This window comes from Motacilla alba, chromosome 8 (assembly GCF_015832195.1).
Source record: "Motacilla alba alba isolate MOTALB_02 chromosome 8, Motacilla_alba_V1.0_pri, whole genome shotgun sequence".
Lineage (NCBI taxonomy): Eukaryota > Metazoa > Chordata > Aves > Passeriformes > Motacillidae > Motacilla > Motacilla alba.
The window spans coordinates 21,946,507-21,972,209 of record NC_052023.1 but is presented as its reverse complement, the minus strand read 5'-3'; the positions used below and the strand labels follow the sequence as shown (position 1 = coordinate 21,972,209).

Here is a 25,703-nt window from a genome sequence, read left to right as displayed (position 1 = left end):
TATGAGCAAGCTAATGTGAAAATTAGTCCAAAAAGAAGTGTTTCAACTCTTTCTTTTTCTTTATTTTTTCTTTTCTTTTCTTTTTTTTTTTTTTTTTCTGTGCTTATAAATTACTACTAGCTTTTTTCATTCTGTGAGAGTGGCTGCGAAACTGAAGCCCATCACCTCTTTGTGGCTTCCACTGCTGGAGTACTGGCATTTGCTGTACCTGATCCTGGCTCCGAGTGAACGTGTTTTAATTGTCATAAACCACAAACTGAACCATATGCAAACGTGTATTTTCAACAGCGCATCAGTGAATCCCTTTCACTTTTGTTTGTGCTACAAGTAGCGGGCTACAATCCCATAATACAATTATTTTCCCTTTAAAAGAAGCTAAGAAAGGAAGCATATGCGATCTGTAAATCCCACAGGTGTATCTAACATTACTTTTGTAAGCAACACGATGGCCAAAAAGCGTTAATACCCAGGAGATTGGACTGTTGAGAGGTGAGGGCAGCAGGGACAGACAGCATTGCGTGTTGTGATGTGTGTTGTGCACTGGGTGTTGTGTGCTCGGTGTTGGATGCTGGGTGTTGTGCGCTGGGTGTTGTGTGCTGGGTGTTGTGTGCTGGGTGTTGTGTGCTGGGTGTTGTCCGCTGGGTGTTGGATGCTGGGTGTTGGATGCTGGGTGTTGTGTGCTGGGTGTTGGATGCTGGGTGTTGTGTGCCCAGTGTTGGATGCTGGGTGTTCTGTGCTGTGTGTTGTGTGCTGTGTGTTGGGTGCTAGGTGTTGTGTGCTCAGTGTTGTGCGCTGGGTGTTGGATGCTGGGTGTTGGATGCTGGGTGTTGTGTGCTGTGTGTTGTGCGCTGGGTGTTGGATGCTGGGTGTTGGATGCTGGGTGTTGTGTGCTCAGTGTTGGATGCTGGGTGTTGTGTGCTCAGTGTTGGATGCTGGGTGTTGTGTGCTGGGTGTTGTGTGCTCAGTGTTGGATGCTGGGTGTTGGATGCTCAGTGTTGGATGCTGGGTGTTGTGCACTGGGTGTTGTGTGCTCGGTGTTGGATGCTGGGTGTTGGATGCTGGGTGTTGTGTGCTGTGTTGCTCTGTGCTGGGTGTTGGATGCTGGGTGTTGGATGCTGGGTGTTGGATGCTGGGTGTTGTGCGCTGGGTGTTGTGTGCTGTGTTGCTGTGTGCTGGGTGTTGGATGCTGGGTGTTGTGCGCTGGGTGTTGTGTGCTGTGTTGCTGTGTGCCGTGGAGTGTGGTATTTGCTGTGTATTGCTGCGTGTCGCTGTGTGCTCCGTGTGCCGTGTGCTGTGCGCTGCTGCGCTCTGTGCGTGTGTGCAGGGTGCTGTGTGTGTGCGGTGAGCACGGCCGGGGCCGGCTGTCGCTCCTCACCGGCGCAGGCGGATGCCCGGGGTGGCGGAGCGCTCCCGCCGCGTACCGGGAAAATCCGCCCTTTGGGATAAGCCCATCCCCTTCGACCGCTCCGGAGGATGCTCCGACGCCTCTGCACAGCGAGCTCGGCCATGCCTGGGCACCAGAGCGGCCGCAGAGCCCTCCCGAGGGGAGGCGGGGAAGCCGCGGCCGCGCCGGGCCGGGCTGCGCGGTTCCGCCGCGGGGCTCCGAGCCCTCCGGCCCCGGGAGATGATCCCGCCGCCTTGGGGCAGGGCCGAAGCGGCTCCGTGACACACTTGCTACCGGATTAAATCCCCGGCACTGATGTGGGGGATGGGAGAAAGAAAGGCTCCACAGAATCGCTTGGGTTCCTGAATAATTTAAATTCTTTGTATTTGACTGAACATCGGTCTGTTTGGCATCCAAGTTTGTAAAAACCTTAGAAAGACAAAAGAATTCGGTTTGCAAACATAATACGAAGTGTAAAGCACACCACAGATATTCATGAGCACCCAGGAGGTACTGAGCACTCCTGTACATTCGAGGCCCTTGCCAGGAGCTCCCACATCTTTGTTTCATTAACACGGAGCCCTCCTTTATTTCCTGCTAAAGTCACCGACATCCGGACCGCTGTATTTATTGTCTCGCACGACTTCTCCCACAGATCTTCATTAAGGCTGAATGGCGCTCACACAACGTGTTCTATCATAGTGTCGATGAATTGCTGCGCCTAGAAAACACTGAATGAATCCCCAGCCCAAAAAGTACTCCTGAGATGAAGATGGTCCGCTGTCCCCGCGGAGCGCTCTGCCAGCGGGGGGACTCGCAGGCCGTGGTGGCCTTCGGGACACCCCGGTGCCTCGCAGCAGCTCCATGATGGACCTTGGCTGGGAGGGTTTGGGGTTGCCCGGAGGGACTGAAGTAAATGGAAATAGGAGGGTTTGTTTTATTCTTTTTTTTTCCTTTTTGGTGCTTTCAAATGAAACAGTTTCATTTAGATGGGAAGCTATTGTCAGTTTCCTGGTGTCCCATTTTGATCCTTCCTCAGCTTGGGTTGAACGAAATGTCTTGAAACCTATTAAAAAAAAAAAAAAGGAAAAAAAAAAAAGAAAAAGATGCTTGTACGGGCTTCCAGATGCTAAGATTTAGATCATTTGAACGTCAGCGCAGCCTTCTGGTAACAAAAAACATCCAAATGGATTTCATTTGTGTGTTAACATCCGTCAGATGGGAGAGTAGCACAGTTTAGAGCTAAAGTCTGTTTTCATGGTTTTAGCAACTGGGTCCACATGAACATCTCGTCTGGCAAGTCAGTAGGTTGAAGCTACACTGAACAGCCTGAGTCCAAATATCTGAAATGACTCGGAATGGTTGTGCTAACAAATACTGCTGTAACGTATGAGGCCATTACTGCTGTTTATATAGATTCGCGTGGGCATGCAAATAGGTGGAGAGGGGGGTCATTGCGGGGAGAGACAGCTCTGCACGGACCGAGCGGGCTGCGCGCCCCGCAGCAGCGGCCGGGACCCGGGCCCGCGCCGAGGTTCCGCCCGTGGCTCCGCGTTCCGGGCGCACCGACCGAGGTCGCCCCCCGTCGCTGAGCGAGCAGCGGCCCCCGCAGCGTGCCGGGTCCCGTCCCGGCTGTCCGTGCTGAGGGGAATGTGTAACGCACGGGCCGGTGCGGCTGCCGCGGCAGCAGTAATGAAATAAAGCATAACATTAGTTAGGCACGACGCAGCAGGTGGCTTATTATGAGCCTTGCGTATTCCTCTGCCTCCTGCTCCCATCAGAGCGCTGGTAATTGGGGGAAAAAATATTTTAGGCGATTTAGAGAGTAAGGGGAGGAACGGGGTAGAGTCCGCGGCTGGGGCGTCCAGCGGGCCGGAGCCAGAGCTGGGTTGGGCTTCTCCCTCAAAGTCGCAGCGATAACAACCGTGGTGATTATGATACTAATAATTCTTATTGTTGTACCTCGGCGCAGATGGCGGCTGCTCTCTCAGGGAGGTTAAGAAGACAGCAAGTCCCATGAAGGCCGCTCTCTCCCTGCGCGCTCAGCCGCTTCCCGGCACGCACCAACAGACTGATTCAGCTACCCCTGCCTCGGAGCAGCTCCCGCTTTTGCTCGGGATGCCTTTAAACTTCCTGGTCGCCAGCGGATTTAACGACACCTTATTCTAAAAGCGCTCGCTATCCGAACCACGGGAGTAAGACGGGTTTGCAGCGGCCCCGGAGCTGGCACAGCAAGCCCCGCGTGATGAAAGCTCATGGTCCCTGCCCTAAATCCACTCCTCCTGCGGAGACACACTAGGCTTTTAGGCTCCCCACCAGAAGTCCCAACACAAACACGCACACACCCCCGACCCACGTCCCTGGCCGGTTTCTCCAGGTGAGCTGCTGCTGTTGCGTGGGATGCGCCCTTTGCTGCCCGCCCGCGTTCACGGGGCCCACGGGCACGGCCCGCCGCGGCGCCCCGGGCTGCCCACGCTCCCCAGCCCTGCCCGCGGGAGGGCGGGCGCGGGGCCTCCCCCCGCCGGCCGGCACGGAGCCGGGGCGGGGAGAGATGCTCCCGGTGCTGTTCCCCGGCTGCTGCCGAGCTGCCGGCCCGCCGACAGAGCCGGAGCAGAGCGGGACCCGCCGCCCTGCCCAGAGCGCACGGGCGGACCCCCACTCGCCGGTGCGCACCCCGGCGGGAAACCGAGTCCGCCCTGCTTCCTCCGCTCGCCGCCGGGGCTCCGCTGACAAACTCCAAGGAAGATCATTAGCATCCCTTCCCTTTTTTTTTTTTTTTTTTTTTTTTTTCAGATAGATTACCAAGCTAGCCACGTAGACCTGAGGGTCACATGGCTCAGGGGAGAAGGACAGAAACTGTCGCAGGAGTTAAGAGGAACGGGCAAACAAAGCCAAAGCGAGAAGTCATCTCGTCTGGCTGCTGCAGAAACAGCTCCCCGGCCACAGGGTCCTCGCAGTGAGCTCCTTCCTGCGAGAGCCGCTCCGCCGGGGCCGGCGGGAGGCGCGGCCGCAGCCCCTCCGCAGCCCGGCCGGGAGCCGGCTCCTGCCTCCCCGCCGGCTCCCGCTTCCCCCTGGGAGGAAGTACGAGAAATGACTCCCGACCCCATATTCTTCTATTGTTTTGAGCCGGTGGATCAATTGTCATCAGTACTGTCACCTAAGAAGCAATGATTCCGATTCATCTTGGCATCTGATTTTATTCTAATGGGTTAAATTGGGTTCACTTTTACAATTATCCCAGGTTTGACTGCGTAGTATTGCATGACAACTCACAGTTTCATCGGGTTTGGCAAAGCGAGGTTGCTCCATGAATCCGTATATCATATCACATCAGATCAGGCTGAAGTTTGCTGTTTAGCGACTCCATTTGAGAGGCTTTTTATGAAAGTGGGAAGGGTTGATGCAGTCCATGGTTGGTTCAATGCGATTTGAAAAAAAAAATGTGGAGAGATGGCAACAACCCGGGGTTTGCTGCTCAGCTGTGAATAAGCACAGAACGAAAAAAACGACGTGATGGGGAAACGCTCAGCTCGCTACAATATTTTTAACAGCCTCTCAGTCCTCGCCTTTTTTTAATTTCCTAATATGTTCTTTGCTTTATTAGTTTTATTTACAACCAGCTCCCCATTAACACCTCACCTGATTACTGAGGAGCTGAGACAGCTAATCAAGAAAATCCAGCAAACCAGACAAAATCGAGAGGTGGGATTTTGTTGGGTTTTTTTTTTTTCTTTAATTCAGTCTTCTTCTTTATTTATTTGTTTTGTTTCCGGAAATATTTCGAAACAAACAGAAAATAAAAGGCAGGTATCAGCGCATATTGGCGAAAGGTCAGAGGTTAGAAATTCACGTCAGTTCTGTATCAGAGGCTATGCAGAGGGCGGGAAGAGAGAGGGAGAGAAGGGAGAAAAAAAAATCTTTCCACCAAGCAGCTTGTTTATTTTAATTAACATAGGGATCCTCTGCTAGGAGCAAGGAACAACCTCCATCTACTGGCTAGATCATTGCGTCTCTTCTCCATTCAAAACCCATCCCTCATCACTCATTAAGGAGGGTACAATTTTGGAAGAAGCTTCTGAGGTCTCAAGGTAAGCTCCTGCATGAGTCTTTGCTAGCAATGCAGCTATTTGGACCTCACGGATGTAATTTGCAGGGTGTTTCTTTGGCGTCGTGGTTTTGTTTGTTTGGTTGGGATTTTTTTTAACAACACAGAACGGTACTTTCCCCAGGTGTATTCACAGATAACATTTCATGCATCTATGTTTTAATCTAGAAAAATAGCTCTGCTTGGGAAGCCTGAGCCTTTCAGCTCAATTTTAAAAATGCCCCTTCTTTTGTTCTTCTTTTATTTTTTTCTTTTTCAATGGAATGGCTTTTTTCACCTGTCTGTAATCCAGTCTGTAAGGGATTCCTTTTCAAAAGCAGCAAAATATGATAATTTCCAATGGCTTAATTACAAGCGGAGTGCAAATACGATTACAGCTAATACCAGACAACTATGGAGCTGACAGTGCTGAGGTCCTGGGCGGTGAACAGTTTCATGTTAGACAATAATCTGCCTCTCCTGTTTTCTTCTGGCTGTGTGATCACTACTTGTTTGTGGTCAGTCACGGCGCTGGGCTACGGAAGATAAGTGTTTGGGATTACAGTGCAAAGCACCTAGTTGTTTCTTATTTAAATATCATCTCCCTAAGCAGATGAAAACGTGTCTTAATTGACATGTTTTCAGATTACCGGGAGCTACAAGCACATCGGAGGTTTGGGGAGTTTTAATCCGATGCCGGTTACGGTTAAGGGCACCCTGCGCTTGTGTGCCTCGCACCGCCAGCCCCGCGCAGCCCGGCAGGGGAGGAGAGGGGCTGGTGCCCGAGCCTGGCTGCCAGGCACCGGCTTTAACCTGTCCCTGGCACAGCGATCCGAGAGTTGCTTTACGGAACACTCGAGAGGACTCAGGGGAGGAGAAGGATGGTCGTGGTAAAATACGTTGTATCTGACTCCGAAGTGGAATTTTAAATAATGTCTTTTAAAATAAAAAATAATTTTTAAAACTGAGCTAAAATAAACCGCTACCTATTTGAACACTGAAAACTATGTTAGCTACATTTGGTGCCACCGCCAAGAGATGTAATTCTATTCAGATTTTCCTTCTTTGTGTCTAGATTGGTTGCAGTGCCCGCGGACTTCACAAACAGATGAGACTGATCATTAATAGCACTGCACTCCACCACAAGCTCGTAGAGCAGAAAATAGCGTTAGGATTTAAAAATAGACCTGGCTTTAACCACCCGACTTGCAGGCAACAGGATCGTAATCCTGTTGCTGTTATTACTACGCGCTTTAAATTTCTGGAAATGATTAAACTGGAAGTGTCTTGAAAAGTTCAGGTGCTGACGGAGAGGGTGTGAAGCTCTGGTGCCCTGCGGGGCGGGAGGCGGCTGGCCCGGGCAGTGCCCCGCGCCTGCAGCCGGACGCGCCACGGCCTCAAATGCGGCAGGAGAAATCCAAACCGCTTCTCCTCAAAGAACACCTCCTCCTCCCCACCCCCACCCCCCGCCTGAACACCCTCCCCTTTCTCCTAATTATCGCTGGTCAATTATTAATTTGCATATAGACCTTGTCCTAAATCCTCCGAACTAAACGCAAGATCGTTCACGCTGTGATAGGCTTTAGCCCGTAGCCCGTGGCCAGGGAGAGCGCGGGCTCGGCGGCAGAGCGGATCCCAGGGACCGCACGCTGCAACCTTCCCAGGGCACACGCTAATTGCCAAGGTGGAAGGGGCTCCAGGCAGCGCCCGCGGAGCTGCGGGCAGGGGCTGCAGCCGGCCAGCGGCGTGTCCGCGGGAGCTCTCCAGCCCTGCGTGGGCAGGCGAACGCTGTACCTGTGGAAACCTCCACAGCGATGTACGCCTCACTCTCCCCATCAGCCCCCCATTAGCTTGGGGAGCCGGGGTAGAGCCTTACAGAAAGGAAAAGACCGAGAGCGCCTGTCACGTTACTAAAATATTCTGAATATTGCACATCAGATATTCCTTCTCAAATGCTACGACAAAAGGAGATAAAAGCGCCCTGCGATGAGAAACTGTCGTTCACAGGCAAAGTGCTAATGCCGACGGATTCATGAGGGGCAGGCTCGTAGATTTGGATTTTAGGTTCCCTGTCGCGTTCTTTGTGAGCTTTTCTCTCCCCCACCCCCCAAGCACACCAGCAAAACTGTACGGAATCCCTCGTGCTATAATGGCAACCTCTCGCTACCAGCCTGCCTTAGAGCAGCGGAGCCGCAGCTCACAGCGAGGAATGAGATCTCAGGAACATTGAAATAGATTTACCTTGATCTCCTACAGGCCTTTTGGAAACGGAGAAGTCACGTTTGATGCTAGCAACAAACTTTTAGTGTCCCTTTAGGTAAGAAGTGGTCTGCCAGCATTAGGATGTTAATCAGAAAACGCCTTGGAAACCCCCGGCCTCCTTTACTGGAGCAGCAGTAGCTAGTAGCGTATCCTTAACCGTACCTGATGGAGCAGAAAGAAAGGACCCTCTAATTAATTAAGTGTGTCTAACCGGAGGAGGCTCAGTCATTTCTGAGTTTTGTTATGAGTCTGCCCAATTACTCCTAACGGCGCCGTCGAGCTAAGGTAGAGACGGGAATTTAGCAAGCAATATTTTCCGTGTCTCTGCCTTGGATGCTTTGACGCCGCACCTGCAGAGCGTTTCGGTGAGCCCGAGACAGCAAACGCGAGACAAGTGGAGTGAGAGGGCAGCGGTACCCGCACCCGAGGGACCCGAGGCGGGGGCACAGCCTGCTCGGGGGGCACAGGATCCCCACTTTAGCTTCCGATGGAACTGGGCCCAGCGGCAGCCAGGGGCTTGCCCCAGACCCCTCCCCGCTCCCGGCGGGCACGCTGAGTTTGACGGGGCTCAGCCCGGCAGGGACGCGGTCACAGCGGGACGGCGGCGGCGCTTCCGAGAGGGCTCTGCGGGCCGGCCCGGGCGGGCGGGGGTCGGCGAGGGTCCTGCCCGGCACACGCCGGGGTATCTTTGGCGACCCGAACGCCACGGGAAATGCTGACCATTTCCAGGAGAGCACATGCAACGTGAAGAGGGGGCAGGGTGAGTTACCCCGACAACATAACTGGAGGAGAATACAGAAAAATGTCCTTCGGAGGGGAAAACACCCAGAACAAACCCCGAACGCGCTTGAAGAGTGCCAAGACTATATTGCAACGATTAGAAACAACTCGTCTCGAAGGGAGATTTTTTGACCTCCGTCGACAGCCATCGCTGCGATCCTCCGAGCCAGGCGGGCGCAGGCCGGCGGTACCTGCCGGGCGCAGGGCGAGCGGGGCGAACCCTCCCGCACAGGGGTTCGCCCCCGCCCGCAGCGCCGCCCCTCCCTTCCCTTCGCTTCCCCGGCCTCCTCCCGGGCCGCTCGACAAAGCCGCCGGCCCCGCAGCAGGGCTGGCCCGGGCCACGCAGCCCCGCGGGGGTGCCGGCCGCGCTCCCGGTCCCCGGCGGGGCTGCGGGCAGAGGGAAGCGCCTCCGCCCGTCTCCCCGAGCAGCCGGGGCGTCGCGGAGCGGCGGCGGGAAGGAGGAGGCGGAGGAGGATTGGGGATCCCGAGCGAATAGCTCCCGTATCCCGGATTGAATCACCTTGTTTATTTTTCCTGATGTCTTATTGTGCTAATTGACTTGTTTTCTCTAAGGAAAGCCTATCTTTTCCTCCTCCTTCCCCACACACAGATATTTTTTTTTTCTTCCAGTCCGGGAGTGCTCTGCAGAAGACTACGGTTTCTGGAGGGATGTGCCCTTTTTAAGGGAGATTCCCTCAGCCCTTTTTGAGACTCGTTGGTTTTATAGCTATTACTCTCTTATTAAAACACACACATATATACAACACATTGATTCCCATCCAAAAGGGCTAATTACATTACTTACAGTAAATAGCAGCCCTGCTGTCCAGGGTCTAGTGTGCCAACAGAGAAAAAAAATCCCGGCTTATTTCACTTGATTGACTTCATCTTTGTGTGAAATTGTGTTTTATGAGCTGTATTCTGGCACTCGGAGGAATGTAACAACATTCAATCTGCAAATAACATTAATTTTAGCTACTTAGGGGGAAAGAGAGGGGAGGAAACTTGCTGCCTGAATCTTGGGTTACATGGAAGAGGTGACTCGAGGAGCCCCTGAGGATGTCTCTGGGATGCTTTGGAAAGGAAGTGGGGGCTGGGGTACTTCTTTCACTAGTCGCGCTAGGGTTTGGTGTGGAGTGTTCCCCGGGGAGCAGGGAGCGCAGGACTGCCGCCAGGAAGATCCTTCAGTGGGGATCGAGGTGTCAGGAAACAGCCAGCAGCTGTTTCAGGGAAAGACAAGGAAGAGTGGTGTGAAAAGTAAGTAGAAAAACGGGGAACGGAGGGGAGGGAGAGCAGACAGAGAGATTAGCCTGGAAGGAATGCATCGCCCGGTCCCCTGCACACAATGATCGCTCGCAGTCCGCGGCCGAGGAGCGGGCGAGGGGACAGAGTCCCGCCGGAGCGTCCCCGGCCGGGCGGGACTGGCCCCGCGGAGGGGCCGCATCCTGCCGCGGGTACGGGCGGGGGCACCGCGGGGCAGCAGGGCGGGCAGCGCCCCGGGAAGCGCTCGCACTGCCCGGGCCGCCCCTGCCTCCGCGGCTCCCGCCAGCCTCAGCACCCTCCGCGGGCCCGGGGCGCGGGGAGCGCTCCGGCCGCTCCGGCCCGCCTCGGCTGCCCGGCACCGCGCTCCGCTCCCTTCTCCCGTTCCCGCGGCGGAGCCAGGCAGGGGGGCAGCCCGAGCGGCTGCCGAACGGAGGTTCCCGCGGCGCGGCCCGGGGGGAGCGGGGCCCCGGGGGGGCGAGCGGGCCACCCTGCCCCTCGCCAGGCGCCGTCGCCGCCAACTCCCGGGACTCCGTGTTTGGGGGAGGTAATAAATCCCACCCCACCCACAGCCCCGACCGTAATGTTTGTCACTGCTTGCCCATCACTAGGGGTTGAGAGGAGTATGACAGGTCTTTGTTGTCTGAATAAAAATCAGTGGCAGCTCAAGGGAGAGAACTCCTCCTACTAAATTATCAAAAATGGGCTGGCTTTAGTCTCTTAACAAATTGGACAGAGCTCCGGAAAGCAGCAGTCCCAAATCCAACCTACAGGCACTGGGAACTTTAAAGCAACCAGGGACTGCTGAAAATAGCACTTCTTTTTGCTTTCTTTGTATTCAAAACTATATCCTTTCCCGACTGATTCTACTGCCCCAGGTCCAAGTCTCTCCAGTCAGAAGCCCCCAGCTCTCCAGAGCAGTTACAGATCCTTTAGCTAGCTTTTATTATTTTATTTTTTTTAAACTAATTATTATTACATTTTCTCCCCCCTGTTTGTTTTCTGCACATCTTCAGGAAGCCCTCAGTGCTTGCGCAAAGAGAAGCTCCTATTTGCAACCTCCCTCCCTGCGCTGTGCGCCTCGGTGTAAACATTTTGGATGATCTAAAGACTCTGGGGTCTGTATATGGAAATAGTGGGGTGCAGAGCAGAAGAAAATACTTGTCCTTTCCGTCCCCCAGCCATGCTTTTCCACGGGATCTCCGGAGGCCACATCCAAGGAATCATGGAGGAGATGGAGAGGCGATCCAAGACCGAGTCCCGCCTGGCCAAAGGGGGACAGATGAACGGCCGAGATACGGTAAGAATGGAGCTGGCGCTCTTTGCAAGGGAATCCCTGCAAGCGTGGACCCGCATCGGGACAGATCCTGACTTTGGGGAAGAGAAAGACGCTGCTTCCCTCTGTCCCTTCCCTGTCAGCCCTTGCTTGTGGAACCCCTTCCGACGCTCCCTGTAAACCCACCCGTAACGCTGGGTGCTGTGCTGGCCAGGCTCGGTTATACGTTTGTGTAATCCGTGTCGCTGCGTGTGCTCTCTGGATTAGCGGGGAATCTGTTCTAAACCGTGGCAGGGACGGCGTTTCAGCCCTCGCGGCGGAGCAGCCTTTTGCCCCCGCGGCTGCCTGCGGCTCCCTGCGGCAGCAGAGCTGCAGCTAGAGCTCCCGAGGTGTGCTTTATTTTTATTCTGCGCTTCTGGCACCTCCTAAATTAAACCTCAAACCGCGACTACTTACTTTTCGTAACTGTCTTTGGTCTGAAGTGTGTGATTGATACAGAGGCACCGCTCTCTCTGAGTGTTTTGCCGGCCGATTACTTTGCTTAGAAAGTAACATCTCTTTACTTAGTCAAAAGGACCAAAGTCTTCGGATATGTACTGAGGGATGGCGGAGAAATCGAGTGTCACGCTGGGCTTTGTGCAAAGCGAGATCTCCCTTTCTCCAACTTGTAGGGCTTCCGCCGATCGCGCACAAGGCTCTGCACACAAAGTAACGGTCTGGCAAACTGCTTTAAGGTTTTGGGACGTTGGGTCCTTTACGCCCCTCTCTTAAATAAACTCATGCTTTGTTATATGAGGATTTGCAATGTAAATTTAACTCACCTTTCCATTGCAAAAACGGAAAGGGAGCGAAGAACACAACTTCAGACTGAAAAATGAACGCAGAGTTGCCACTTTAAAACAGTTGAGACTTTAGAATAAGACGTTTGGGATTTTTTTTTCCCCGTTACTTTATCAGCAAAAGCTGTCCCAAGTTTCACGGCCGAGCTTTTGTCTCCGCCGTCCCTCCGTCTCCCTTTGTCCCAAGCGGCACTCCTCGTGGGGAGCAGATCAATGGGAACTCGAAGAAGTTTACTGAGAAAAAGAGACTGGTTTTGAGCTGAAACCAGCCCGTGCCACCGTTCTACCCACGTCTCTGGCCGGGCTGGTGAGCGTTCATACTCGCTGCTCTTTACACCATCCACCTGTCTCCTTTCTCTTACTCCTGTTTTAAAAGGCCTATCTTTCTTTGGAGACGCGGTGGCGGCTCGTTTAAATACGGGTGAAATTTTGCCATACAATGAGCGCAAGCCTGAACCCTCTGCCATAAACTTTAGTAACAGCAAACCGGTATTTTTCTACTTTAAAATGCTGTACTTGTGAAGTGCTTTAAGATTTCAACGCTAAAAAAACGGGGAAGCCTCAGACTTTTAAGTTCAGAACCTGAGAAAAGAATGGCCTCTGCTTTTCCTAGTGCGGCCTAATCCGTTGCTTTCACATATTGAAATGACACGAGGTCGTTAGGAGAGGTTTACTGAGAACCACGGCAAACACTGTACTAGCGGGGACGGTCCCGGTTCCCCCTAAACTTCCCGCCGGGAGCCACGAGTTTGGTCCCAGAGAGCCGTGCCTTTGTACGAGCCCCGGGCCCCGCGCAGGACCCGTCCCCTGCCCGGCCTGCCTGCCTGCCTTTCTCTCCCTGTCTCATCCCTTGTGGTGTGGTTGTTTTGCAGAACATGCCCCCCATGAGTCCCGAGAAGCCTGCTTTGTGTGCTGGTTGTGGAGGGAAGATCTCAGACAGATATTACCTGCTGGCTGTTGACAAACAATGGCACCTCAGGTGTCTTAAGTGCTGTGAATGTAAACTGGCTTTGGAGTCAGAACTCACCTGCTTTGCCAAGGACGGCAGTATTTACTGCAAGGAGGATTACTACAGGTACAGCAATCAGTCCTCATGGGTTCAAAACACATCCCCTCAAAAGGCACTGTGAACCGAAACGCTCTTTTCTCCACACGGGCTTTCAAAGGTAGCTTTTCGCAGTCAGCGATTCCTTAATCCTCAGTCCCCTCAGAAAAGTCTCGCACGTTTCCAAACTGAACGGGCCGTCAGGGGACGCGCTGACTGAGCATGTGTGGCGGTGCACAAACAGGCGAAGGCTCTCCCGCTGCTCGGCGGTGTCCCTCCGTAAAGGCACGACCGAAATTCCCCTCTGGGCGCAGCTGGCCGGTTTTCCCGAGGGCCGGGGCCCGCCGCCCCGCCCAGCCCCGCGGCCGGGCCCGGGGAGCGGGCCCCGCTGGTCCGTGCGTTACAGCCGTCCCGCTGGCCAGCGCCCCGCGGCTCTGCTCGTCTAGCCAGGAACGCCAGGAGAGCGGGGCCGATTGCCCCCGCTGCGGCCCGCCGGGCCCCGTGCGCACGGCAGCGGCAGGGCCTTCGCCAAAGTCCCGGGAGAACGGCTCAGCCCGGCGGAGAGGCCGAGCCGCTACCCCCGGGACCTCAGGGCCGCTTCCCTGAGGCCGTCCCGACACCAGGCGGGCCAGGGGCCGCAGCCGGTGTCACGGGCCGTCCCGGGGCCGGGGGGGCGCGACCCTGTCGGGGACAGGCTCCCTCACGTGGCCGGGAGGAAGGCGGGAGGCACCGGGGCAAGCTCTGCCTTCGCCGTTCTGGTTGATGCCCACTTTTCTGTTTCCTTCAGAAGGTTCTCCGTGCAGAGATGTGCCCGCTGCCACCTTGGGATCTCAGCCTCTGAAATGGTCATGAGAGCCAGGGAATCGGTTTATCACCTGAGCTGCTTCACCTGCACCACCTGCAACAAGACTCTGACCACGGGCGATCACTTTGGCATGAAGGACAACCTGGTTTACTGCAGGGCCCACTTCGAGTCCCTTTTGCAAGGAGAATACCCCCCTCAGCTGAGCTACACCGAGCTGGCTGCCAAGAGCGGAGGGCTGGCCCTGCCTTACTTCAACGGCACTGGCACGGTCCAGAAGGGGAGGCCCAGGAAACGAAAGAGCCCTGCCTTGGGAGTGGACATCGTCAGCTACAACTCAGGTGGGAAACGCACGCCGAGTCTGCCTCCTGCTCCCCCGAACGGAGCGTTCTCGGGCTTCCCCTCAGCCAGGCAGTGCGTGAATAACTCAGCCAGGCCAAATCTTGCTTAACCATTGGAAAATCAAACAAACAGCCCTCTGAGGGTTGGAGCATTTGCAGGAAAGCTAACAGCAGCCCTTCTCAAAGGCTGTCTTTCCCTATTAATGTCAAACACCCAAACTTAGCCACTTCCCAGGGTAAAGAAAAGAAAAAAAAAGAAAAAAAAAAAAAAAAAACCCACCCCACAAAACCAAAAAACCCAACCCAACCCCAAAACCACATAGCTTTCTCTGCTGGAATCTCAGAGATACAGTTATCATTATTTATATTTAATTAGCTAAAAGAAATTCACCACTTAAACCTCAAATTAGGAGTAACCAAATGAATCAGAAAAAATAGAATAAAAGTTATAGTATATGGTTCCTACAATACCAATGTAGTATGCATATAACTCAATTTATATATTGAATTTATAGTGATTAATTCTTCAGGCTGAATAGTTCTGTTTTACTGACACATAAATGATCAAACTGTACAAGAGGTCAACGAATAAATGTTGTTTCCTGTAACTAAACCGTAACAAATGTAATTAAGGAGAATGATTTCTGTTCTCTCAACAGTAGGAAAGGAACAAGTGTTGCCCTGTATTAAATATCCTCTATAACTCCAGTCACTTGAGTACCCAAACCGTGTATAAACAGTGCTAGTGGCCAGAGGTAAAGGAGTTTCAGGTATGACCAAGCATTTGAGGCAGAGTTTCATTAGATGAAAGACGAAAGCAGGAAGGGTAAATACGAATTGGCAAACTCCCGACTCCAAAATCGTTTTAGGGAAACCGAAGCTTTTCATGGACGGTAACAGAGGAAAGAAAGCCGCGGGAAGCAGGAGTGGTGCGAGGTGTGCTTCCCCGTGAAGCGCGGAGCCGTCCCGGCTGGGGCGGGGAGCCGGGGGCTCCGGGCCCGGGGCTGCGCACCGCTGGCCCCACCGGGGAGCCGGGAGAGGGGTCAGGGCCTCCCCTTCCGACAACCGCGGGTCGGTAACAGCGCACCGCTCTCGGCCCGGAGCTCTCTCTCCTGCTCCAAGTTCAACCCGCTGCCACTGAGATCCATAAGGAATCTTCCACCGCTCCCCTGCCCTCCCCACCCCTCCCCCGGCACCTCCTCTGGGGCCGCTCGTGAAACGGGCTTTAGCTGGGAACCAGGGAGCTGTGCAAGGCGATTTCATCTCCTCTGATGCGTAGACCTTGGAGCCAGGGTAATCACTGCGCTAATTGTTCCTTGTTAATTGAAGATGACATTGGAATCCCTGGCTACGGAGCGGCTTCCAATCAATCCTGAAAGCTGCTAAAGAAAAGGGAACCTGTAGTGCAGCCAGGATTCATTCAGCCCCAGCTTCCAATGGTGGATTTCCCGTGTGCCCACTCTCCGCTCTGGTCTCTGTCCCTGGTCCACACAGCATCACCCGCTTCCCCAGATTCCTAAGGGAAATAATCCTAGGGACAATTTAGCGTTAAAATTAGAATCAGAAGTAATGGTAAAATGAAGAGTTGTGGATATGATAAAGCTCCCTTTAAACTTCAGATCAGGACTCAAGAGAGACATTATTTGCGAATGCTGACATAATCTTTGTGTGCTGGTCTTAAAACTTCCCTTCTTTACAACAATGGGCCATATAAGATGTACCACCGACTCCAAATCAGATTAAAAAGCACCACCCATTATGAAAACACAGCTCATTGCATTGAGAACTCACAGAATCCTCCGGGCAACAGAGAGAAAAAGGAAAAAACCAAAACAAATCAACAAACGCTCTGATGCTTTGGACTCAGGCTAGATGGCTGAGAAATCTCTTCTGTTAGGGTCGTGGTTTTATTATTTTTTATAAGCATTATCTAGCTCTGTCCAGGGTTGACACATGGTCTCGAGAAAGTTTGCAGCCAAACCGTGCATCCGGTGCAAACGGCTCCAGCCCATTGACCCACTGCGCCTCAAATCCAGGGGGAGGAAAGCGTATCTGGAACGGCTACGAAATCAGTGTCACTAGATGAAACCGCTTCTTGAGAGAAAAAAGTCCCTAACTAATTGGCGGCCACTTCCCTGCACACATTTTTCGTCCTCTGCCCTGTGACTCAGTAACTGCTCTCGCACGTAATCATTTACACAGGGCAAGCAGTCCGCAGAAATTAAATGTCGGATGCACGGCTGCCGCCTTCCGAGGGAGCAGCGGGCCCCGCAGCCCCCGGCCGCGGCGGGCGGGCGGTGTCCGGGCGGTGTCGCGGCGATGGGGACAGGCGCGGGCACGGGCACAGCCCGGCCCCGCACAGCGCCAGAGCGCACCGAGCCGGGCGCCACCGCGCCCCGCGGCCGCCGCTCCTCACCCGCCGCACTCCGGCGCTGGGGGCACCGCGGCTGGGACCTCCCCAGTAAGCCGAGCTCCTTCCCAACCAGTCCCAGCCGCGGTGTCCCCAACCGTGTGCCAAGCCACCATGGAAAACGACCCCGAGCTTTAAAAACGAAACTCCGATGGAGCCAACAGTTTTCACCCAGCTGAGCATGAGCGTATTCACAGCCATCCAGCAGGCCCTGGCTTAGATTTGTGTGCACATTATGTTACAGGGAGGCTGAGCCCTGGTCCAGAATGGAAAATCAGACTCTGCTGCAGAATCTACAACAGCTTTTCTATTCTGTATTTTGTTTGCTAGTTTAATTTCTTTTTCACAGCCCCTTGGTTGTAAAGTGGAAACACAACAATAAATAACTCAAAATGTTATGAGGTAGAAATCACTCATACTTGCAAGCTGTCTGGAATTAATGTGAAAAATGGAAGAAACTATTCAAAAGTACTTAAAACATCAAGGCTTTCTCTATATTACATCTTATATCATATAATTAATATATATTTTAAGGGAAACTGTGTTGACTTAGAGCTTAGAGGATATAGAAATAAGATGGTGAAGAAGATTTCCTTAGAAAATATTTTGCACATCTGTTGCTCAAAGAGCTATTTACTTTATTTCATTATGTGTGTGTGTGTGAAAAATTATGAAGAGTTCACTTGAAGAATTCTTGGCAATAAGAAGCAAACTGTTCTAGCTCTTTTGAAAGCAAAAATTAAACAACCCTCCAATCCTGCTGCAAAGAAATGAGCAGTGTCTTGCCTGACTTTGTGCTTTCCCTTAGTTCTCCAGGAGATAGTTTAAGACTCTGCTCTATGATGTGGCCAAACCACACACCACTGCATAAAACAGAGTGAGCTGTAATCATTGTATGAACCAGGATGGTCTGAAGATACTTGGAGCCCTCTTCTCGTTTTCTCTTGAAAATAAAAACCAAAATAAAGTAGACCACTGACAAAAAGAAAAAGAGCAAAAAAAGAGTCGAGTACAGAAACAAAGGCAGTAAGCAGGACAGAGGAGCCTGAGGAAGTTTGTGTTGCTGCTATAAGCCTGAGCGGCCCAAGGAAAAGAACACAAACAAGCAGTTTGCAACTCTGAAGTAAAACCTGAGGACTGAATTCTGCTACTCTGATTTATGTCAGCTCATAAGTTACAGCCCACGCAGTTTGACTGAAGGCAGTGTGATTGCTTGTGAAAACAAGTAGTAAATACAATCCAAATCTGGTCTGAAATTGTTTTTAAGGCAACTTTCAACTCCTGGTCTTTTCAGAAGTGTCAGCTTACTTTGTTTGAAAGTACAGATATACTTCTTACCAAGACTAGGAGCAAAGCTAGCTATAATTAAATATTCACCTGATTTTCTGTCAAAGTGTTGTCTTACCAGCATCTGTTCATGTTGACTTGTCTTATAATTCAAAAGAGAAAACACCTTGAAGAAGCTTTTTATTTTCTTGTGGTTTCAAGTTGCTTTGCCTCTGTTTTCAGCACTGCTGACATCAGTCTCTCTGTATTGTGTGCCTTCCCTCTTTCTCTTCTCTCTCTCTTTCTCTCAATTAGGAATGGGGATCAGCTAGGCCTTGTAAATACTCCAGTAACTACTGGAAAGCAGTTCAAAAATCAAAATGAGCAACTAATGAAACTGTCTAATTTACAGACACTCTGAGACATTTTTAATTAGCTCTTCTTTAATTAATATTCCCTGCTATGATGACACCATTAATTTTGTCCTGTGTGACCAACTATCTTTATAAAATGAGATCCTAGAAATTACTAACCCTTTTGTTTAAGCTGAAAAGAAAAGCACAGATGCATTTCTTACTTTTCACTAATGCTGTAATTTATTTCTCCAGCATGAAGCAATGATGCAACCATCCCCAAACAGCTGCAACCCTTGTGTAAAATTCACACCCAAAAACATGTAATCTGAAACAAACTTATCTTTCATAGACACTTTGAAAATACTGAATCAAGGAAAGAAGAGAAACTCTTCAAGTTTTGAGCCCCTAGCTGCTTGCTTGTAGAAATGTCCTAAACCACTACTAACTAAGACCTACTGCTGATTGGGATTGGGGGTCTGGATCAAGTCTTGATGCAACTGCTTCCTGGATATGTTTTACAGATGAAGGGCTTCGAGCGGTTCATATAAACTCCCAGGCAGAGTCTAAAAGCATTCGTTTTATCAGCAAAAACTCAGCTTCCTTGATGAACTGTCATAACAAACTTCCCTGCTGTACATCTCTTTTTAGAGGTACTTGTGATTTGGGGGAAAAGCTCAGGAACATTTAAAATGCTGGTTTGACCTTAACTCTTCTCTCAAGCTAAGAATGTTTCAATGAGTAAGATTTCAAAATCTGAATGAGATTTCAAATGACTCTTTGAGCGCCCAAAGCAAAACCATCACCACAGGGAAAAGACTTGTTTGAAATAAATGCCAAAGGAGAGAGAACTTTCAAAGTCTGCCCTTAGTAGGTACAGGCCTGAGGGACACAGGATAAGGATAGGAAATGACAATATTCTAGATCTCTTTTGGTCTCATCAATTATCACATCTGTACTTATCCTTCTAGCATCTTAGTCCTTCCTTCCTTTTCTTCCTTTCCTTCCTTTCCTTCCTTCCTTCATTCCTGCCTTCTGGCCTTCCCTCCTGCCTGCCTTCCCTCCTTCCCATTACTCTAGATTTTTGCCTTGATTCATTTATCCTACATGACGCATGGCCACTAACTCCTTGTTCCACTTTGCTTATTCGACAGGTTGTAATGAGAATGAGGCAGATCACCTGGACAGAGACCAGCAGCCTTATCCCCCATCCCAGAAAACAAAGCGCATGCGTACCTCCTTCAAACACCACCAGCTTCGTACCATGAAGTCCTACTTTGCTATCAACCACAACCCAGATGCCAAGGACCTCAAGCAGCTTGCCCAGAAAACAGGCCTGACCAAGAGAGTTCTGCAGGTAAGAAGCCACGTCACAGGCTTGACAGAATTTTCCCCTGCTAGTCAACAGCCTTTCCCTTATGTGTAACTATAGCAATATACGTAGAAATACTTTTGCTGGGTGTGTCCCTAGTGGGTGTGCAGAGGGGTATGGTATTATGTGGCAGAAGTGCCAAACGTGTGTGCCTTATTGCCCCGAGGCAGCCAAACACCAAACCGTGGTTTATGATTAGCCGCATCCTCACCACGAAGAGAATGTCTTCAGAGTCCACCCACCCAGTAGATCTCCTGGGTCAGTGGTCTCTCTGTGGTGATGCACTAAAGATAGAGGTGGCAAATCTACTGATTTTATGGGTGAAGCCTTTGGGCTCCCCTGAAGGAGTTAATGTGGCCCCTCAGTAAGCAGATCCCAATGTGTTTGAAGTAAGCTTTGACCAATACGATCCTCCAGGACCAGCTGGCTCCCCCTCCCAATGCTTGTTAGACGACTGTTTTCCTAAAGGGCCTGCATAGTCAAAAGTCCCTGTGAAGGACAGCCTAGCAAATCATGTTAAAAATCCCTGTATGGTCTGTGATAGCTCAGTGAAGTTAAAACAAGGTGTGTATTACATGCAGAGTGCCAAAGAAGGGCAGTGAGTGAGGTATTAGGAGAATCTATTAGCGGCAATTCCTGTCCGTGTTACATGTCACCTCAAACACTGCCAGTGAACCTTACAGAACAGAAAGACTAGATGACCCATATCAACAATCTGCAAGACAGGGATGGTGTAATTACCCCTCCTTCCTCTTCAGCCTTTTCAAATAATCAAGGCAAGCTTTCAGCCTTGGCAAAAAAATCTGCTCACTCACTCTTTACTTCAATCTCTGTGTGTTTTGACCTCAAAGCTACCCAACTCAAGAAACACTATGTGGCCATCAAGAGAGTTGCTTTCTTTGGGCAAGTGAGCAAGCAGATTTTTCTCGAGGCTGCTCTCTGAGGGCTGTAAGCACCTGTAGCACTGGGCCCGTACACAGAGAGTCAGTACCACCAGTAGCAAGAAAAGCTATAGAATGACTTAGGTGATGTGCCACACAAAATCAAACATCAAAAATGAATTTAAGAAGCGAGAACAAAGACAAAAATAAGCAAAGCAAAACAAGCATCGGTAAAGAAATCCGTTGGGATTGGTTTGCAGGTTTGGTTTCAAAACGCAAGAGCCAAATTCAGAAGGAACCTTTTGCGGCAGGAGAATGGGGGTGTCGATAAAGCTGACGGCACCTCGCTCCCGGCACCGCCCTCAGCAGACAGCGGCGCACTCACTCCACCCGGCACTGCGACCACTTTAACAGACCTGACCAATCCCACTATCACTGTAGTGACATCAGTGACCTCTAACTTGGACAGCCACGAATCCGGGAGCCCCTCACAAACTACCTTAACGAACCTTTTCTAACAGTTCCTTTTTTTTTAAATTCTTACTCTTCATTATTATTATTATTATTATAATTATTATTATAATTATTATTATTTTCAAGCCTTTTTAAAAACAAACAAACAAACCCACAAAATATTTGGGAAAATAAACAGCTTGATGTGTAGCATCTGCAGCCACCTGGCAAATGAGTTTGAAGTAATATGTTGCTATAATATACGAACATTTATTGTTGGTAAATTGTACTCAAATTCTTTAAATTCATCAAATGACTGAAGAGAAGGTGATGAATCATTCTAATAAGTGCCTCTTAAAATTGTATGTTACTTATTTCCAGAACCTTGAAAAAAACTGATTGTTCCCCCCCTCAAAAAAAAAAAAAAAAAAAGAAGATTCTATTCCTCCCTGATAACCAGATAAAAACCATTTTAATTATAGCCAAAAGAATGCTGCTTCAGGATCGTACGTTCACTTACAGCATTTAAGAACCCCAAATTTAATTTTATTTTCATAATGCATCCAACAGTTTTGTACTATTTATTTTTAAATGTTGAAAAATAAATACAAAATGAATTAAAGTAATCATGGAAACAGTCAGACTGGAAGTACCAGTGCTCCTTCCTAATGCAGTAGTCACAAGCCTGCTTCTCCCTGAGCACTGGGGAGTCTCACTGGGATAGCTAAACGCTCCTCTGCCAGTTCTGCACCCAGCTGGGACGTCCTTGGCCACCACTGAAAGCCATGCCTGATGGAGGACTCGGAGAGAGACCCAGTGATGGGAGCACGTGTGGGTGAGGATGGCAGGACCAGGCCGTTGGTCTCCAGATTTGTGCCCCACATTAAGGAGGCAAGATCTGGAAAAAACCTCCAGAGTGAGCTCATTCCTATAAGAATGTCATTAAAGTAACAATAGCAGAGTAACAATGCAAGTGGAGAGTCCTACTGATCTGAAATGTTGCCTAGGGAGGGGTTTTAATTTTTGTCTGCCAAGCAGCTCTGAACTTTTGTAATTAAAAAAGATAAAAATTGCAGTTGGCTACATGGCTTTGATGCCGTACCTCCAAAGCAAACAAGAGGTTGCCCGGTTACTTTAGGGAGCACAAAAATAATTTTCAAGACCGTGTATGCATGTCTACTATTCAAACAAACTTTTGATAAATCCTACTTTTTTTTTTTTTTCAGGGAAATGGAAATAAGCAAAATATAATTTATTAAGATGTTTAAGGAAAAGAAATTTCAGTACAATTTATTCATTACTATTTTGAATTTTCTTTAGGTGTTTCCTGAGATTGTATCAGACACTTTGTTTAACACAGGAACTTAAAATCTTTAGTTCATTAATATCTCTAACATATACTTTAACTTTTTAAACTTTGTATAAAAGAAAAAAAATGTTAGCAAAAATCACACAAAACCAGGAATTGGCAGTGAGTAACTTCAAAGCCGATAAACTCAGAAGCCTTGTGGATGCTGATCTGAATACATTTCTTAGTTTACAATAGTGATCTTTCTTTTTTTTTAGTTTTATTTAAGCTAAAAGTCTGAATGGTCTGGGCAGTGGTGAATGTTCATTTGTATCCTTTTATTGTAGTTGAACACCAATTAGATTGTGGAGAGTCTCAGAAACAAAAACGAACAAAAACCAGTCAAGATCTATGTCTTGCTTTTAGTGGATTGTTAAGAATAACTTTGCACATATACCCCACTTTTTAGACACCATCAAATCTCATTTTGGTGGTCAAAGTGGCTATTTAATATATTTTAAAGGTGTCCTTTTTGGCTGTATAAATGTGTGGTTACATATTGACAGTTCACTGCCCACATTAAAGTGCATTATTGTAATTTTTGCTCAGGGTTTTTAGAAAATTAGCACAGAAAAGTAGCTTATTTTTAAAAAAGATGACGGAAGAGATGTTAACACTGTAATAGAAGAAAGGTGTGTTTGCCATTATATATTTAGCAAGTATGGTTATCATCTTCTACGGATATTGAATCTTGACTTTTCCTATTTCTATTACCTTATGGGCATTTACCACTAACCAGACCAAAAGACCTTGGTAAGGCTGAGATCTTTATTAATACACTTTTACAGGTAAAAATATTGATACTTATAAATTTTGTTCTTTGACAGAACAATATATGGTACTAGAGATCTACTTTATTAAGTAGACTAATTAAAACTCAGTTCTACTATGTGCCTTATGATATACCTTGGGAGTAAGTTTGTGAAAAATCAGGATATATGTGTTGTTTGTTAAATTAACTGTTTTAAGCCCTTTTGACACCTCACTAGTTTTGTACTGTTTTACCTCTTATTTCTGAAACTCTTTTTATGGTGTATCCTGTTAGAGGGGACAAACATGTCATAGAAAGCAGTTGTGCACTCTTTCAGATATAGTTGATAAATCCAATAATCTTATATATTGAGCTTCGTGTTTATAGTACAGTAAGTGGTCTAGCAAAATTGTCCATGTTTCTTTGTTTATTGATAAATGCATTGTATAGAAACTATTTCCCCTAAATATTTATGGACCAAACAATTGTGATATATCCTATTAAATTTGTGTGAATAAACCATTTTGAATCTAAGGAGTTTTATTTCCCATCAGTTTTTGTTGTTTTTTTTTTTTTGGTTGGGGTTTTTTGTTTTGTTTCTTTTTTAAAATTTAAGGTCTACATGTACCCGTGTGTCTCTTTGCTTTTACGGTGCCTATGAACAATTGGTATTAAACACAGAAACACGGCCTTTTAAATATTTTAAAGTACAGTTCCTTCTTAGGTTTTCAATTTCTTCATATTCAATGTATATGCTACTGCTGGTGCAATTTAGATTTTAGCCTTTTAACCTCCTTTTTTGAACATGCAAAGTAATGCCCCACTGATTTGATACTGAAACCCTGTCTTAGCCCTCTAAAAGAGCCAGAAAACTAGGAACTAAAGTAATTGCATGACAAATATAATCTAAATAGTATGATGAAATGAATCAAGATTTAATGCTAGGTATATAGAGCACAAAATAGAATTGCAGACCCCGAAAAGCCAGGTTGCTCTGTAGTTTAATAAATTGTCACTATGATTTCTTTCAGGGAGAACAAATCATGGGGCATTACAGCCAAACATCCCGACGTTTGAAAATTCCCTAAAGTATTAAAAGAAGGGGAAAAGTTTGATCGGAAATCCACTGCAGTGAAGACAAAGACAATATTAGGTTATGATAATCATACATTTAAAAATCTATTGAGCCAAAAAATAAAAACAAAAGACTCGATGTCATTTCCTGAATGTTAACAAAACATACGTTATTTTATGGTGTCTAATTAACAGAACTGAAGGCTTCAACAAATTGTGTGGTATCAAAAACAAATTTAGAGAACCTATGTATAAAACCAGAGCAACCTGGCAGCAATCTACCCAGCCCATATTCGAAGAAACCTTTTCTTTTTTTTTAAAAAAAAAATCACATTTGTCAAGCACAAGTACTTGTAAAATAAAATCTGAGTGCATTCATTCCACTTGCTTGCTAATGTGTACTAGTCATATCTGTTAAATGGATTTTTGTAAATTCAAGGAGAACTTTTCACTCATCCGAGATCATAGGAATCAAAACCCAGTAACTTTAGTACTATTGTTTCAGAATTAATTTTTTTTTAAAAATGAGACAACTCTGCATGCACTTTTCCATCTGTCACATATAGTGTACATTTCTGTATGATGAATTTCTCTTTGATGTTTCTTGTATAATACCTTTCATTAATAAACATTTTATTTGATGCAAACATAGTTAACTTTATGTAAACACATAGCTAATTGTTCCAACTAATTTAAAGTTTTCTTTCGAAAGGAAGCAGTACAGTGCAGTTCCAATATGCTATATATATATATATATATCTCAAAAAGAATGAGGTAGCAATACTATTGCACAGTGTAAAATTATTTCCTTTGGTGTTAATTTTTTAACTTCTTGTATAAAACTGACTTGTTTTAAACTGAAATTCCCATCAGCATCAACAATAAAACAACTCCCAAATTCTTCATCAATATTAGAAAACACGAGCAGTACAGTGTCTACTTTACACAGTGACTTTAGAGTACAAGGATATAATTTGTGGGTCCCTGAGCTGTTTACATGGTCACTATGCAATGAGCACGTTTGCTACATAAAGTTGGTCCTAAGATTCCCTGTCCAAAACACAGACGATTTTTACAAGCCAACAAGCAAGTGTAACAATAACCAATTCTTAGTAATGAGGTTTTGTAACTGTTAAGCAACTATTTGCAGAAAGATTTTTAAAAATATATTCCTATTTAGCTGTATAGCCAAAGCATATGTTAAACAAATTAACATATAAAAGACTTGCCAGAAAATCTTTCATTAAGATGACATTTTTATTATATACTAATGAACCCTATGTAAACAATGTAACTTTTATGAATGATGGACATTAAATATTTCACTTACGTGTATCCTCAGCATTTTGCATGTTTTCTTAAACCTTTCCAGTTTCAGAATTCCAAAAAGAAAACCATACAACTACTTACAACATAGCACAAAGTTCTGTACAGGTTACTGCAGCAAACTCTGGAAACCAGTTACTAAGAGTGTTCTAATGGCAATAAAAAGGTATCATTTATTGGTGGTAATTATGGGGAGGATTGTTTAAACAACAGTTTTATAGTATACTGTAAAGTTCTATTGAAAAAGGTTAGCATGGTGGACTTAATTCAAATCAGCTTGATCAGAAATTTAAGTATATTGTGAAATTCTTAAGCTGAGCCTTATGTGTATTTATTACTGCAGAAAGTAAGTAAATGTAGGAAAGCAATTATTCGTGTCACAGCCACAATGTGGTT

The 25,703-nt window shown here is 48.0% G+C and overlaps 1 protein-coding gene across 12 annotated transcripts; it reads left to right on the top strand.

Moving 5' to 3' along the window:
- The first annotated feature begins 4,216 nt into the window (after positions 1-4,216).
- LHX9 (LIM homeobox 9) lies at positions 4,217-25,316 on the top strand. 12 transcript variants are annotated; one of them, XM_038144895.1, is made up of 8 exons: positions 4,217-5,086; positions 5,340-5,472; positions 10,787-10,856; positions 10,952-11,070; positions 12,758-12,960; positions 13,718-14,073; positions 19,257-19,459; positions 20,616-25,316. In XM_038144895.1, exons 4-8 carry the CDS (start codon positions 10,954-10,956, stop codon positions 20,871-20,873), a joined length of 1,137 nt encoding a protein of 378 aa, XP_038000823.1. In that variant the 5' UTR covers positions 4,217-5,086; positions 5,340-5,472; positions 10,787-10,856; positions 10,952-10,953; the 3' UTR covers positions 20,874-25,316. The 12 variants fall into 12 exon arrangements, with proteins under 12 accessions (XP_038000823.1, XP_038000822.1, XP_038000816.1 ...); XM_038144894.1 differs by lacking the exon at positions 10,787-10,856 and having other exon boundaries at positions 4,218-5,086; XM_038144888.1 differs by having other exon boundaries at positions 4,219-5,086; positions 10,787-11,070.
- The last annotated feature ends 387 nt before the right edge of the window (positions 25,317-25,703 follow it).

Bases quoted from the DNA above. Each gene is read 5' to 3' on its own strand.
- LHX9 (XM_038144886.1), top strand. From the start codon at position 9,539: ATGGAAGAGGTGACTCGAGGAGCCCCTGAGGATGTCTCTGGGATGCTT. The intron at 11,071-12,757 runs GTAAGAATGGAG...GTTGTTTTGCAG, and splicing joins AGATGAACGGCCGAGATACG to AACATGCCCCCCATGAGTCC. The intron at 12,961-13,717 runs GTACAGCAATCA...TGTTTCCTTCAG, and splicing joins TGCAAGGAGGATTACTACAG to AAGGTTCTCCGTGCAGAGAT.